The following is a 15,387-nucleotide window of genomic DNA, read 5'->3' as shown; positions in this document are numbered from 1 at the left end:
ACGTGACTAGTTCTGGGCTATAGGCCAGAGTGATGTGTGCCATTTCCCGGCCAAAATGGAAAAGCCAGTGAGCAACCTGCCAGCTATCCCTCTGCTCTAACAACCAAGAGAAACTCGTGTTGAGATTGTAAAGCCATAAATTAGAACTTCCTTCATTGCTAAGTCACCACATGGAAAACAGGGGCCCAGAGGATTTGCACTGATCTTTGCAGAAGAGAAGAAAAAATACCGTTATTTTAACCCACTGCAGGTTTGGAGTTAATATGAAATGCCAAGATTGAAAACATAAATAAGTTTAAGAAAAATATAAACTTGTGGATGGCCATTCCACATAGAAGCCGTGTGGTACAGTTGAACATTTTAAACTCTTTTGAGACTAATGTTATAGAAGAAGAGTATAATTTACCCCATATCCTTTGCCATGCATGCTCAGTCACTTCAGTCATGTCCAACTCTCTGCAACCCCATGGACCATGGCCCACCAGGCTCCTCTGTCCATGGGATTCTCCAGGCAAGAATACTGGAGTGGGTTGGCATTTCCTTCTCCAGTGATAAAGTGTGAAGTGAGTGAAGTGAAGTTGCTCAGTTGTGTCAGACTCTTTGCGACCCCATGGACTGTAGCCTACCAGGCTCCTCCATCTGTGGGATTTTCCAGGTAAGAGTATTGGAGTGGGTTGCCATTTTCTTCTCCTTTGCCATAGTACGTGGTCAACTTGATTCTCACTTGTCGAGGTGACTTTACAAAAGTTCCAATAGAAATACCGTTTTCATCACTGATCACTATATGAAAGAAGCAGTCTGAAGTACAGTATATTCTCTCCCTCTTCTCTTGCTGTTTCTGTCTGTCTTACTAGGGATGGAAAATGACTTAGAACTTGTAGAATGTGTTTTGAAATCTTTATTTGAATCTGTGTTTATTTATAGTTTTGAAAATTTCTAACATTTCTAAATAGCAACACTTTTACTTTCTACACTTCTTGTATGGCAGAAGCATTTTTGTTTAATGAATATTGTACAGAAGGACCCACAGAGAGAGGAAAACAACACTGGCACTGCTTGTTACCTTTAGGGAGCTACTTAGATTATTCCCATTTTGGGTTTGGCAGTGCCATGTGGCTTAGGGATCTTAGTTTGCCGGCCAGGGATTGAACCTGTGCCTTCTGCAGTGAAAGCATGGAGTCTTAACCACTGGACCGCCAAGGAACCCTCCTCTTTATTTTTAAATTTAATATCTTTCCTATTGCCTTTTTCTACATTTCTGAGCTTTTCTCCAAGCAGGGAATTGACCTCCATAAATATGACTTAGTTAAATAGGTATTATATGCAAATACACGGTTTTATTTAGTAGCCTCTGATAACTTTTGATGAGAATTATTTTTAATTCTCAAAATCTTATAAAACTGCCCATTATTGTAAATTTCTAATTGTTTTGTTGGGTTTCTTAGGCTGCTTTAGAGCATTAGAAGTCATCGGAATCAAGTTCATACCCATTACTGGAATCTCTTCCACAACCTAGAAATTTAGCTTTCCTTTCCCTTGGTGTAAGGGTAGGCAGTTCATTTTTTGTGGTTAAATAAACCCATCTTTTTAAATTTGGATTCTCTAGTGTGATTCTGTTCCATAATTTAAAATGCAGTTCTTGGTATAATAAATAAGATAATATTGGAACCTGAAAGATTTAGATCAGTGGTTCTCAGCTTGAGAAACTTATAAAAAATATTAGTACCTGGGTCCCCAGTGCATGAGAATATCCTAGGTATGGGTCTATTCATTGACACTGAAAAACAACTCCCCAGATACTTCTAAAGTATAACCAGTTTTGAGAATCTCTGTACTAGAAAAATAAGGTTAAATGGGCTGAATTTCAGTGTTTGTGAAGCATGTGAGCTGTGGGAAGTGGAGGAATGGATGTGGCACATTGCAGTCCTCAGGCTCCAAGGACAATTATAAAAGTAGGGCCTGAAGCGTTGGATGCGGAGGAGCAGTGCAGGACAAGGAACCCTCCCTGCATGAATTTCAGTAATAGCTAGCATTTATTGAGTCCTTCCCAGGTGGTGCAGTGGTAAAGAATCCATCTGCCGATGCAGAAGACACGGGTCGGGAAGATCTCCTAGAAGAGGAGATGGCAACCCACTCCAGTGTCCTTGCCTAGGAATCCCGTGGACAGAGGAGCCTGGTGGGCTACAGTCTGTGGAGTCACAAAGAGTCAGACAGAACTGAGCAACGAGCACATGCATGCATACGCTTATTACTGGCCAGATCCTCGCTTAAGCAGTCACGCTATTTGCAGTGAAACCATTCTGAGAGGAAAGGCCCAGGAAGGGCAGCCTGTTGCTCTCAGCAGCTCTTCCCAGTTTCCATTCTCTCCTGGGGAAGACATGTCAGGTGAGAACTGAGGAGAGGAATCAGCAAAGCCTGCTCCTGGGAGACTGAAGTACAGAACTGCATTCTTTACAGCCTCCCAGTGCCCAGTAGTGTCTGCCTCTCTGCGATCCCTGGTATTCAGATGGTAAAGAATCCGCCTGCAGTGTGGAAACCCAGGTTCCATCTCTGGGTTGGGAAGATCCCCTGGAGAAGGAAATGGCAACCCATTCCAGTATCCTTGCCTAGGAAATCTCATGGACAGAGGCGCCTGGTGGGCTACAGTCCATGGGGTCACAAAGAGTCGACACGACTGAGTGACTAGCATACACACACACTTTGCAGCCCTGTTGACTCTAGGCTAAGGCTACACACTCTGGAGGCTAACTAATCCCTTTGTTGGCTGTTGGCTCTTTATCCCATCTTTTGGAGCAGAACAGACAGGACTAGAGGTGTGGACCCTGCACTTAGAAGGGCCCTCCTTTCTTGTCCCAAGAGGAGAAGAAATCTGAATGAATCAAAATTGTAGTGTTTAGGAAAAATGGATTTAGATTTAATTTTGCAGCTTGTTGATTTTTTAATTGAAAATTTCACACATAATTTGGACCTAATTCTGCAGCCCATTTATTTAGATCTGATGGACACAACTGGCTTGTTTGCAGGGTGCTAACCTCTCCTGGCTGTACTTTTATGTGAGAGTGGATACCTTTGGCTGTTAGGAGGGACACCAGTCACCCTCTCTGTTCCCTCTTCTAGGACTGCCTTTCTTTTTCCCTCACTTCTCATAGGCACAATTCTTTTATAAAGTTTTAATTTCTAAGTTTTCTCTTAATGTTTTTTGCTGAATTTCATGTGAAAGAATAAACAAATGTTAATAACACATTAATATTAAGTAGTAATTAGCAATATAACAAATAAAAATTAATTATGTTATGTAACATATAATGGCATATAATTAATAAATATTGCTTATATAAACTTAACTTATATATACATAAGTATTATTATTAGATATAAACATATTTCAATGTTAATTATGTCAATAAGCAATGTTTATTATATCCTATTATAAAAAATACATACCATGATTTTAGCTCCTCCTACACACTCAAAGGCAAAATCCACACCTCCATTGGTCATTTCAACGATGACCTCTTGAATGGGTTTGTCTAGGTCTTTAGGATTGAGACAGTCAGTGGCTCCAAGGGCTTTCGCCTTTGTAAACTTCTCACTATTGATGTCAATAACTATGATTCGGGAAGCTCCTGATGCTTTACAACCCATTACAGCAGAGAGACCGACACCTCCTAGGCCAAAGATGGCACAGGTAGAACCAGGTGTGACCTGCAGGCAAGAACATTGTAAATTAACTTTTCAAGCAGCTGGTCCCATTTTTTGAAAAAGGGACAGAGTGAAGTGGGGACAGGAACAGAGATATAAAAGCCTGTCTGTTGTAAAGCCTAATGATATAGCTAAATGGGGGAAATTTGCCAATGTGAAAATGTATGAATCACTGGCTAGATTTGAAGAAACAGTTGAAGGCTATTAGAATTAGAATTACCAGCTCATATTTCTACAAACCCAAGAAAAAATCATTCTCTTGTCTTCCTTTTCCCTTTAGTGTTATGAGAACAAAAACTAAAGCCCACACATTTTAAAGGGCTTATTGGTTTCTTTTTAAAATAGATCTTCCTGGTGGCTCAGATGGTAAAGCATCTGCCTGCAATGTGGGAGACCTGGGTTCAATCCCTGGGTCAGGAAGATCTGGAGAAGGAAATGGCAACCCACTCCAGTATTCTTGCCTGGAAAATCCCATGGACAGAGGAGCCTGGAAGGCTACAGCCCATGGGATTGCAAAGAGTTAGATACAACTGAGCAACTTCACTTTAAATAGATCACAAGCCCCAGTGTTCACTGCAGCACTATTTACATATGGATATATGTATGACTGAATTATTTCGCTGTACACCTGAAATTAACACAACATTGTAAATCAACTATATTGCATTATAAAATAAAAGTTTAAATTTAAATAAGATATAGATCAAAAAAAGGTCACAAGTAATTTGACATCTGTATTTCTAATAGGTCTTTTTTGGTTTTTTGGTATTAATGTTGTGATTGGTTTTGAATGACCAATAATATGTCTCTAAATGTGAATTAACTTGATCATCCCAAACCATCACTTCATTCAAATGGAACAAAGAAGGTATGTCTTTGCGTGGCATTGAAGGGTTTTTATTATCTTGGTCTGATACCTTTCTACTTCTTCACCATAATAATCGCAGTACTACAACTACAGCCAAATGTTGCAGTTTTCTTTCCCCAGGTCTTAGTTCATGCTGTTCCCTCAGCTTGATGTGCTTTTCACCTTATTTCCTTTAATTAAAATATAACCTGTATGTCTAGGCCTAACTTGAATCACACTCTACCCTTGAAATGTTTCTTGATTCTACAATTAGAAATTAGTACCCACCTTTCTGCTTTTTCTATATCATATAATTTAAAATTAGTTTTGAATGATTTTGTGTGTGTGCATGTGGACTAAAATCTTTGAGGGCATATAATCTTTCATATTGCTATCAAGGAGTCTTCTGTATGTTTTAGCTTTAGTGAATGTTTGTTACATTAAATGCAACAGAAACATATGTGAAATGACAAGGAAAGCTGCTGTGGCTGGAATATGTTATTTTGTTGAGTGGTATAGTGGGAAAAATACTATACAGAGATATGTTCAATTAATATTTTCCAGTGGTGATAAGAAACTGTTAGAATTAAAAGCATAAACCCAAGAGAAAGAGAAAATGTGTCCAGGAAAAGTCCTTGATGTATTCTAATTTGAAAACAAAACCATTAAGGAAAGAGAGACTATTTTACTTTAGTTTATGTGTCATACTAGACATGCATACACTGGCTTTTGCCACTCAGGGAAAAAGAATATGTATATTTTGCAAATATTCAGAATATTTCCAAATATATTTCTCCAGAGACTGTTATAAAGCTCGCCAGTAAGTCTAATTGGAAGTAGACGTGCATTTTTCTCACTGAAGCAGTGTTGTACACAGTTGTGCATAGCTCACAACAGTGTATAAGCTGAATACACTGTACCAATTGTGTTATACAACTGGACACCTGTGTGTAAAAGTGTCTTTAATTGCAGTTCGAGGTGGGGGGTCATTATAAAGTATTGTTTGTTTTTTTGTTTGTGTTAGTTGCTTAGTCATGTCCGACTCTATTCAACCCCATCGACTGTAGCCCACTAGGCTTCTCTATCCATGGGATTCTCCAGGTAAGAATACTGGAGTGGATTGCCATGCCTTCCTCCCAGGGATCTTCCCGACCCAGGGCTTGAAGCCCAGTCTCCTGCATTGCAGGTGGACTCTTTACCATCTGAACCGCAAGGGAAGGTTATAAGGTATAACCCCATTTAAAAATAGAGCTTTAAATGGTGTATGATTATCGATATACAGACAAAATTCTTAGGACATTTTTATGCTTTCAAAGATCTCTATGAAATGTAATTAATTTGGCAATAAAGGATACAAACAGATTAAAAAGAACAAGGAGTTCTGGTGATGGTGGGGGAATGGTCCTTAATAATTAATCAGAGTTATTGCATCATTTTTCTTCTCAGAGGTATATTAAAAATTATTAAAGCTCTTGCCTTTTGTCTAGATTACTGACAATTCACTTCTTTTTACTTGTTCCTATCAAATTTATTTCTCTTTCTTGAGCATCTCATGAAGTGGATTAGCTGTTCTTCAACAGCAGGGAGGAGAGATTCTGGGAATTTAGGTAAGCTTTGACTAGATGATAGTGAAAGAGGAGAGTGAAAAAGTTGGCTTAAAGCTCAACATTCAGGAAACTAAGATCATGGCATCTGGTCCCACCACTTCATGGCAAATAGATGGGAAAACAGTGGAAACAGTGGCTGACTTTATTTTTCTGGGCTCCAAAATCACTGCAGATGGTGATTGCAGCCATGAAATTAAAAGACACTTACTCCTTGGAAGGAAAGCTATGGCCAACCTAGACAGCATATTAAAAAGCAGAGACATTACTTTGTCAATAAAGGTCCATCTAGTCAAGGCTATGGTTTTTCTAGTGGTCATGTATGGATGTGAGAGTTGGACTATAAAGAAAGCTGAGCACCAAAGAATTGCTGCTTTTGAACTGTGGTGTTGGAGAAGACTCCTGAGAGTCCCTTGGACTGCAAGGAGATCCAACCAGTCCATCCTAAAGGAGATCAGTCCTGGGTGTTCATTGGAAGGACTGATGCTGAAGCTGAAACTCCAATACTTTGGCCACCTGATGTGAAGAGCTGGCTCATTTTAAAAGACCCTGATGCTGGGAAAGATTGAGGGCGGGAGGAGAAGGGGACGACAGAGGATGTGATGGTGGGATGGCATCACTGACTCAATGCACATGGGTTTGGGTGGACTCTGGGAGCTGGTGATGGACAGGGAGGCCTGGTTCATGGGGTTGCAAAGAGTCGGACATGACTGAGCGACTGAACTGAACTGAACTGACTAGATTTAAAAGAAAATTATTGCTGAATCTCAAGTGTTAATATCCCTGAAGAAAGACTACAGTGATAGAAGGTGATAGTCAACTTGGAGTCCAGAAATGGGCAGGGTGAAAAGGTAGCTGTGGTGGTGGTGGTGGTGGTGATTGTAGCAAAGAGCTGTAATTCTTTCCTGTGTCTCCATGTTATCTAGAGGAAAATATGCCTTGACTGCTAGGGTCACATCAGCTCTTAACTCCACCCAACTAACAATACCCTTCCTGTAGGAGCCTTCAGATTATAGTTTGACTTCCCATATAGTCTTAAATTTTTGCTAATGAATAAATGAATGAATGAATTTTTGGAAGGAGATAATATACTGAGAGCCAAGAGTAGCATCCCTATCTGCTTGACTGATATAATTCTCAGTCATATCTTTTTATTTTGGCTACTAGATCAGCCTTTTATTTTGGTTAAGCTGACTTAATTTTCTTGACACTGAACAACTCTATGTAATCTTATAAAAAACAATAGTTGGATTGCAAAGCTGAGGACCAATCCTCACCAAGATGTTTTAGGGGTTACATATGAACCTGGCTTTATTCGTTCACTTGCTGAAAACTTTCCAAGCTCATGCTATGTGCCAGGCACAAGGCTAGGCTCCAGAGCCATCACAACTTGTCCTTATGGAGCAAATCATCTAATAGGAAGGAGAAAGAAGTGGGAAATTTCTCCATAGTGTGATGAGAAGGAAGAAAGGGTTAAATACAGATACTTTAGGGAAAACTGTGAGGGATGCCCGGTGCATGCCTGGGAGGATGGAGTAGGTTTCCAACAGGAAGTGACAAATAAATGGAGTCAGACAGTAGAAGTGGGGGAGCTTTCCAGGCAGTGTTGGTGGGAGCCAGGTGTGAAAAGTCTAGAGGCCACATTTAGAACCCAGAGACTGGGGGTCAGGCCCAGGGGAACAGTGAGCCATGAAAGGAAATGGAAAGAATGACTAGCATATTGAAGGAAAAGGGGAATGAAATCTCCAGATTTTGTTGTTTAGGAAGATCACTCGTTGAATTTTGCAGTTTAGAGATAAAGGATAAAGATTGATGTCGAGGAGGTTCAAATAAGAAGGTCACCAGTATTCTTGCCTGGGAAATCACACGGACAGAGGAGCCTTGTGGGCTACAATCCATGGGGTTGCAAAGAGTTGGATACAGTTTAGCAACTGAACACACAAAATCCCACAGAAGTGGTAGAGTGGGGTTTGAACCTACATGTGTCTGACTCTGGCAGCTCTATGCTTTCTCTCAGCCTCCCAAAGCTCAGAATGAGGCCCTTGAAATAGGCGAAGAGTGAGTGCTAGTGGACGGATGGAGAGAGGGTAACTAAGGACAGGAAGACAAGAAAGATGGATAGTGTGCTGGGATCTGCCCATGGGGGTGCACTTGGAGGTGAGGGGGTGGGTTCACTGATCTGGGGTGCTGCATGGGGACAGCGAGGGCAGCCTGGGGACCAGCTTCTCAGGTGGCACCAGAGGGAGGAGGAAGTGGGAGTGGATGGAAGGGGAGCCTTTGCTTGCAGGCAGGCAGTACAAATTAAAAAAAAAGGAAAAAAAAGGAAAAAAAAGGAGGTTGTTTGAAGCATCCAAGTGATAGTGACATCTCTCTAGTCTGTCAGTTGAAGAGCTTTGTAAAAGCTTCTAAATTCTAACATGGAATTTCAGGGACACATCTTGCCACCATCAGGGCTGCCATCTGAGACCCTCCCTTGAAGCCACAAAGGGGCAAAAGCGAGACGTAGAGATGAATTACTACATTTGAGAGAGAGGAATCTGCTGCATCAGGGAGAAACTAAGTGGCTATATGGGTGTAGTTTCTGTTTTCTCTTGACCGGGTCTGCTGTCTCAGGACAAGGGACAGATTTAGGGGACATGTTTAAGCAGACTGTACTTAAATCAGGGATAGTCAATAATCTAACATACTAGTAAAGGAAAGGAAATGAACATGAACTGGGTGCCAACTATATGCTAGCCTCTGGGCCAGATGTCTTACATATGTAATATGATTTAATTATCCCCACAACTATTTGTAGTAGATATTATAGTAGAGCGAGAGGAGTGGAGAGGTTAAATATCTTGCCTAGAATCACAAAGGTAATAAATGACAGAGCCAATATTTGAAGATAAATCTGGCTGCTTTATCATGCTGCCTCCCAGTAACATCTATTTTACACAGCCTGGTGATTAACCATTTTACCTTGGCATTGTTGATGACAGCTCCATAGCCAGTTGAAAATGCACATCCAAGCAGACAAACTCTCTCTAAATTGGCATCGTCATCTAGTTTGGCAAGGTTGACATCTGAGACCACAGTGTATTGACTGAAGGTACTGGTCCCCATGAAATGGTAAATTGGTCTTCCTTTGCAGGTAAACCTGCTAGTTCCATCTTCCATTAATTTTTGATCACCCAAAGGATTTTTAAAATGCCTAGGGAAAAAAAAGATACAAAGAAGGTAAAGTTGATGGACAACTGATTACTTTTTTCAGGAAAAAAGTACCTACCTGCTCCCTGACACAAGCACCTACCCTCCCCACTTTGGACTATTTTCAAGTTAATCTCAGACATCACTGTTTCATCTGTAAATATTTCAGTATATGTCTCTAAAAGATTCTTTTAATTCTACAGATTTCATTTGGTTGGTATGTCTCTTATGTCTCTTGATTTATAGGTTCTCACCCTACCCCTTGTTTGTTCCCCTACAGTTTTTTTGTTGAATAAATAGTTATTTGTCGTACAGAATTTTCTTCACTCTAGATTTTTCTGATAATGTTCCTGTAATCTGGTTTAACATATTTCTCCATCACTATATTTCCCCTAAACTAGTATTTTTGATCTAAATGCTTGATCTGATTCAAATTTTATGTTTTTGTAGGACTGTTGCTGAAATAGTGTTGTGTATTTTCACCTGGAGGCATGTAATAGCTATACTTTGTGACGCTGGAAAGAACTGACGGTCATTGTCAAAATCTGTTATTTTATTAGAGGTTTGCAAAAGGGTCTCTTCATTTTTTGAATATCTGCAACAACCCTGTGAAGTAGGTTTTATTATTGTCTCCTTTTTATAGATGAGTAAATTGAGGCACAGTATTGGCAGAAGAGCCTGGAGGGCTATGGTCCATTGAGTCACAAAGAGTCCAACATGGCAGTAGCGACTGAGCATGCATGCACGCACGCATAGATATGAGTAGTAAAATTTTTGCTTCTGAAATAACTAGTTTCAATTAGCATTAAAGATAAATATATCATTTCTATAGTCTAAGTAAAAAATAAGGCAGTTAAGAGTTTTGACTCCGGACCCAGACTGCCTAGGTTCAAAATCTAGCTTCAATCCGTGTGGCCTTGGAATAAATTACTATGACGCATTGCATTTCTCTCTCATCCTCTGTAGAAGTGAGAGGGTAACAGGCAGGTAAGGAACTAAAAAATCAATCTGGGATGCCATCAGGTCTACCCCCAGTACATCTACACCCCATCTCTGTGGTAGAACCGGGAGGGACAAGTATGGTGCCTGCGTCAGTAAGGGACAGACTAAGTCGAACCAGGGAAGGAAAGCTTCAGTGGAAAGTCTGTCTACACCCCCATCTAGAGCAGGGAGGGATGCCTCCAGTAGAAAGATAGCGCTGGTTGCTTTTTTTCTCTCTTACAGATGGGAGCTAACAATTCCAGCCTCACTCCTTTGAACTGTATCCTGAAAAACTGGGATAGATTTGATCCTTAGAGCTTAAAGACGATATGCCTGATCTTCCTATGCAATACTGCATGGCCACGGTATCCACTGGGGGAAGGTGAACCGTGGCCAGTTGGAGGGTCTCTTAATTATAATACTGTTTTACAACTAGACCAGTTCTGTAGAAAACAAGGGAAATGGGTAGAAGTAGCATACCAACAGACTGGTTCCAAATAGGAAAAGGAGTACGTCAAGGCTGTATATTGTCACCCTGCTTATTTAACTTATATGCAGAGTACATCATGAGAAACACTGGGCTGGAAGAAGCACAAGCTGGAATCAAGTTCACCGGGAAAAATATCAATAACTTCAGATATGCAGATGACACCACCCTTATGGCAGAAAGTGAAGAGGAACTAAAAAGCCTCTTGATGAAAGTGAAAGAGGAGAGTGAAAAAGTTGGCTTAAAGCTCAACATTCAGAAAACTCAGATCATGGCATCTGGTCCCATCACTTCATGGCAAACAGATGGGGAAACAGTGGAAGCAGTGGCTGACTTTATTTTTTGGGGCTCCAAAATCACTGCAGATGGTGATTGCAGCCATGAAATTGAGACACTTACTCCTTGGAAGGAAAGTTATGACCAACCTAGACAGCATATTAAAAAGCAGAGACATTACTTTGCCAACAAAGATCTGTCTAGTCAAGGCTATGGTTTTTCCAGTGGTCATGTATGGATGTGAGAGTTGGACTATAAAGAAAGCTGAGCACCAAAAAATTGATGCTTTTGAACTGTGGTGTTGGAGAAGACTATTGAGGGTCCCTTGGACTGCAAGGAGATCCAACCAGTCTATCCTAAAGGAGATCAGTCCTGGGTGTTCATTGGAAGGACTGATGCTGAAGCTGAAACTCCAATACTTTGGCCACCTGATGTGAAGAGCTGACTCATTGGAAAAGACCCTGATGCTGGGAGGGATTGGGGGCAGGAGGAGAAGGGGATGACAGAGGATGAGATGGCTGGATGGCATCACCAACTCGATGGACATGAGTTTGAGTAAACTCCAGGAGTTGGTGATGGACAGGGAGGCCTGGCGTGCTTCAATTCATGGGTTCGCAAAGAGTTGGACACGACTCTGAGCGACTCAACTGAACTGAACTGAACTGAGCATATGTGTTGACCTTTTTCTCTCTGCAAGACATGCCAGACTTATGTCCTAAGGGTGTAGATTGGGATATGAAACCTTCAGCTCCCTCCTGTCCTCCTACTTTGCCCCGTACCCGGGGCTCCAAACTGAAAGTCAGGGACACACCCCCACCCCCGCCCTGCCCCAGAAAGGTTGTCTCAGTCTCTGTAAAAACCCAAACTGAGATTCAAACTACCCAAGTAGAGGTCCAAATAACCCCTGTCTCATTATGACTTCAGACTACGCTGGTTTCAAAGAAACTCAGACAGTTGAAGTAAGAGAAGCTCAGACAGCTGTAAGGCAAGTGCAGAGAAAAAGAGAGTGAGCTGGGCAGTCAGGAAAGACAAAGGAAATATATTAGAGAGAAAAGAGAGGGTGACTGGCTCTTAAGGAGAACCAGTGTTCTCCCTTTCTGACGGAGTCCTTCTTGTACCCCACCAATGAAAAATTCTCTGAAGAGATGGTCACATAGCCAGAGACCTGGAATCTGGTGGTCTTGCAGCTTTGAGAAGATAAGTGCCAGTGAGATAACAGGATGCCATTTGGGCAATTTGGTCAGTCTCACAGATTACTGTGATTTTATTCTTCATTTGCAAGGTCGACATAATGAGCCATCTTATCAATTAGACCCCATGTGGGCCCTATCATTCCAGCCGTTTTGATTTAGGATAAGGGCCGAAGGTCAATCTTCTGTAACTTCTTCCTGAAGGACAGGGGTGTCCTGGGCGTAAGATAAGACATCGTGGGGGTAAGATAAGAAAAGGCTGGAATGCAGGTCAAGGGGATTTGTGTGGGGTCGAAGTTTTTGATAATCTGAGTGAGTTAGAAGCAGCTCGTGGATAGTTCAGTTGGTGAAGGCTTGTAAGCTGTCCTGCCGCTCTAAGAGTTACCCTGGGCTCTGTAGAGGTAATGGGAGTCGGGGCCTGGGGCCCTGGGCACCTTCAGTCTAAGGTGGCAAGTCTGAGGAGACTGGGCAAAGCTGGGTTGGAGGACTCCTGCTCGGAACCAGGAGGGGAATGTCCAGATCCCTGGAGGGGGATTTGGGCAGTCGACCTTCCAATGTCCCGTTATGCCACAGCTGGGACACGGACCTGGAGGGGGCCTTGGCTTTAGGCATGAGTGGGCCCAGCGACCTTCTTTGCTGCATTTGAAGCAGGGCCCAGGTGGCTTCCTTTCTCTGTTGGTTGATGGAGGCTTGGCGCCATGTAGGGCATGGGCTAAAAGGTGGCATTTGGCCTGATCTTGTTGGGCCTTCTCTAGCTTTGCCTATTCTTCCCGGTTATTGAAACTCTTAAAGGCTAAATTTAAAAGGTCTCATTGAGGGGCTTAAGGGCCTTCTGCCTTTTTTCATTTCTTTCGGATATCTGGGGATGACTGGGAGATAAAATGGGTATTAAGGACAATGGTGCCCTCTGCTGAAGTGGGGTCTAATTTTGTATATTATTGTAACACTTCTGTTAACCTGGCTAGAAATTGTGCTGGGTTTTCGTCTAGCCCTTGAGTTATTTCCTGGAGCTTATCAAGGTTGACGACTTTATGCCCTGCCTTTTGAAGGCCCACAGTGAGGCAAGCAACCATGTAATTACGGTCTGCTCACTCAGGTCTCCCTGCCTGATAATCCCAGTTGGGATCTTCTCAGGGGACAGCCGTGGCCCCTACGGGCTGGGTGTTGTCTGTCCTGTGTATCTCATCAGCATGCGCCTGAGAGTCTTGCCATATTCCTTCTCTTCTGGGAGAAGAGAGGAGGAAAGGATGATGTAAATATCATGCCAGGTTAAGTCATAAGATTGGATAAGATACTCGAATTCTTTTAGATAATTATCCGGGTATGAAGAGAAGGAGCCAAGATGCTTTTCAATCTGAGACAGATTGGTGAGGGAGAATGGGACATGAGCTCGAATAATGCCTTCTGCTCCAGCTACTTCCCCTAAAGGGAGGCGTGGGGCAGGGGAAGGAGCAGGGTCCTGCAGTGTTAAAGTTGTTCAGGACTGGCTACGGGGAGGGGATCTAGGGAGGTCTGGGTAAAGCTTTGGGACCCTCAGGGTAGAGGGTGGGGCTGAGATCTCAGAGCTTATTTCAGGCACAGGCTGGGTATGGGGGTTGGGAGCTGCCTTGAGAGGGAGGGAGAGAGGAGGGGATGTAAGGTGGAGGCTGTGGAACTGGATCTGGAGCAGCTGCAAGGGGACTGGGAGCGATAGAGGGTGGGCTGTGGTCGGACGGGTCAAAGGAAGAAGAAGAAAAGTCTGAACAGGAATTGGGAGACATTGTGTTAGGAGGATGTGGCCCAGAGTAGGCTAAGAGCATTTGAGAAGTAGAACAGGATTCACAGAAAGAGGGTCGAGAGTGGAGAGTGAAGAAAGCCTGAACATCGCAACGGATTTCTAACCACTTGTCATTGTGGCAGCAGATGTTATCGAGGTCCCATAGAGTATTATAATTGAGAGTTTTGTTTTCTGGCCATTGGGGCCTGTTATCAAGTCTGTATTGTGCCAGCCAGTGTTAGAATAGTAAATAAGCCTTTTTGGTCTTATCTCCCCTTGGAAGCCCAAGGCTTTTAGGTTTTGGAGAAGGCATCTTAGAGGAGTAGATTTTGAGGGCTGGGATTGAGAATTCCCCATTGTGCCTGAATAGGGAGGTTAGACAAAGGCAAGAGAAAGCGAGGAGAAAGGTCCAAGAGAAAAGGCCATTCTTAGTCCATTCTCAGGACTTTCTCAGAGAGTAATAATAGTCTGCTTTGAAATGGGCATCCCCTATTTCAAAGTCAGATGGGGCGCAAGGCCAAGGGCCGTGGGGATCCTCCTGTCTAGCGCTAGGACTTGGAAAAGAGGCGAGAGAGAGAGAGAGAGAGAGAGAGAGAGAGAGAGAGAGAGAGGGAAGATCGGAAGGAATGGGATTTCACTCACCCTTGTAACTGATGGATGAAATGTGGGCTGGTGTGTGGATGTCAGTCCAGCAAGGCAAGTGGAGAGTCCCATCCTGGAGCTCATCTCAGTTTCTTGGCAAGGTCCAAGGCGGGGGACCACCAGAGGTGGGCTTGTGAGAGGAGCCCACCCAGTTGTGGTGGATCTTCCCTCCCGGGTTTTCTGACAATGAGACCCCATGTGTGATAGGGCCCACATGGGCTCTCATTGATAAGATGGTTTGTTATGTCGACCTCGCAAACAAAGAATAAATCACGGTGATCTGTGAGACTGACCAAATTGCCCAAATGGCACCCTATTATCTCACTGGCGCCTAACTTCTCAAAGCTGTGAGACCACCAGATTCCAGACCTCCGGCTATGTGACCATCTCTTCAGAGAATTTTTCATTGGTGGGATATAAGAAGGACTCTGTCAGAAAGGGAGAACACTGGTTCTCCTTAAGAGCCAGTCACCTTCTCTTTTCCCTCTAATAATTTTCCTTTTTCTTTCCTGACTGCCTGGCTTGCTCTCTTTTTCTCTGCACTTGCCTTACAATGTGGGCCCTGTCAACAGCAAAATCTAAGGGTGACATATAGGATGAGGTGGAAGACAGGAGATAAAGAAAAGCAGGTTTCTCCAATCTATCCCTGGGATCATATGCGTAGAACAGGAAGAGAGACTGAGGAACAGCCACACAAGCTGTTGCCTCTTCAT

General features: G+C 42.8%; 1 protein-coding gene and 1 long non-coding RNA gene across 4 annotated transcripts in view; one reads left to right on the top strand and one right to left on the bottom strand.

Annotated features, from left to right (window-relative positions):
• LOC133071703 (uncharacterized) overlaps nt 1-15,387 on the top strand; it is a 178,003-nt gene that overhangs the window by 30,679 nt on the left and 131,937 nt on the right. The window lies entirely within an intron of this gene.
• The window catches only part of ADH4 (alcohol dehydrogenase 4 (class II), pi polypeptide), a 33,805-nt gene that overhangs the window by 7,135 nt on the left and 11,283 nt on the right, over nt 1-15,387 (bottom strand). The window contains exons 5-6 of the mRNA XM_061164354.1: nt 9,115-9,346; nt 3,445-3,705 (exon numbers count right to left, since the gene is read on the bottom strand). Coding sequence (XP_061020337.1) covers nt 3,445-3,705; nt 9,115-9,346 — 493 coding nt within the window. The remainder of the gene's footprint in view (nt 1-3,444; nt 3,706-9,114; nt 9,347-15,387) is intronic.

The sequence above is a fragment of the Dama dama genome, chromosome 17 (assembly GCF_033118175.1).
Source record: "Dama dama isolate Ldn47 chromosome 17, ASM3311817v1, whole genome shotgun sequence".
NCBI lineage: Eukaryota > Metazoa > Chordata > Mammalia > Artiodactyla > Cervidae > Dama > Dama dama.
Note: the sequence above shows the minus strand (reverse complement) of the source record. Positions and strands in the feature narration are given on the sequence as shown.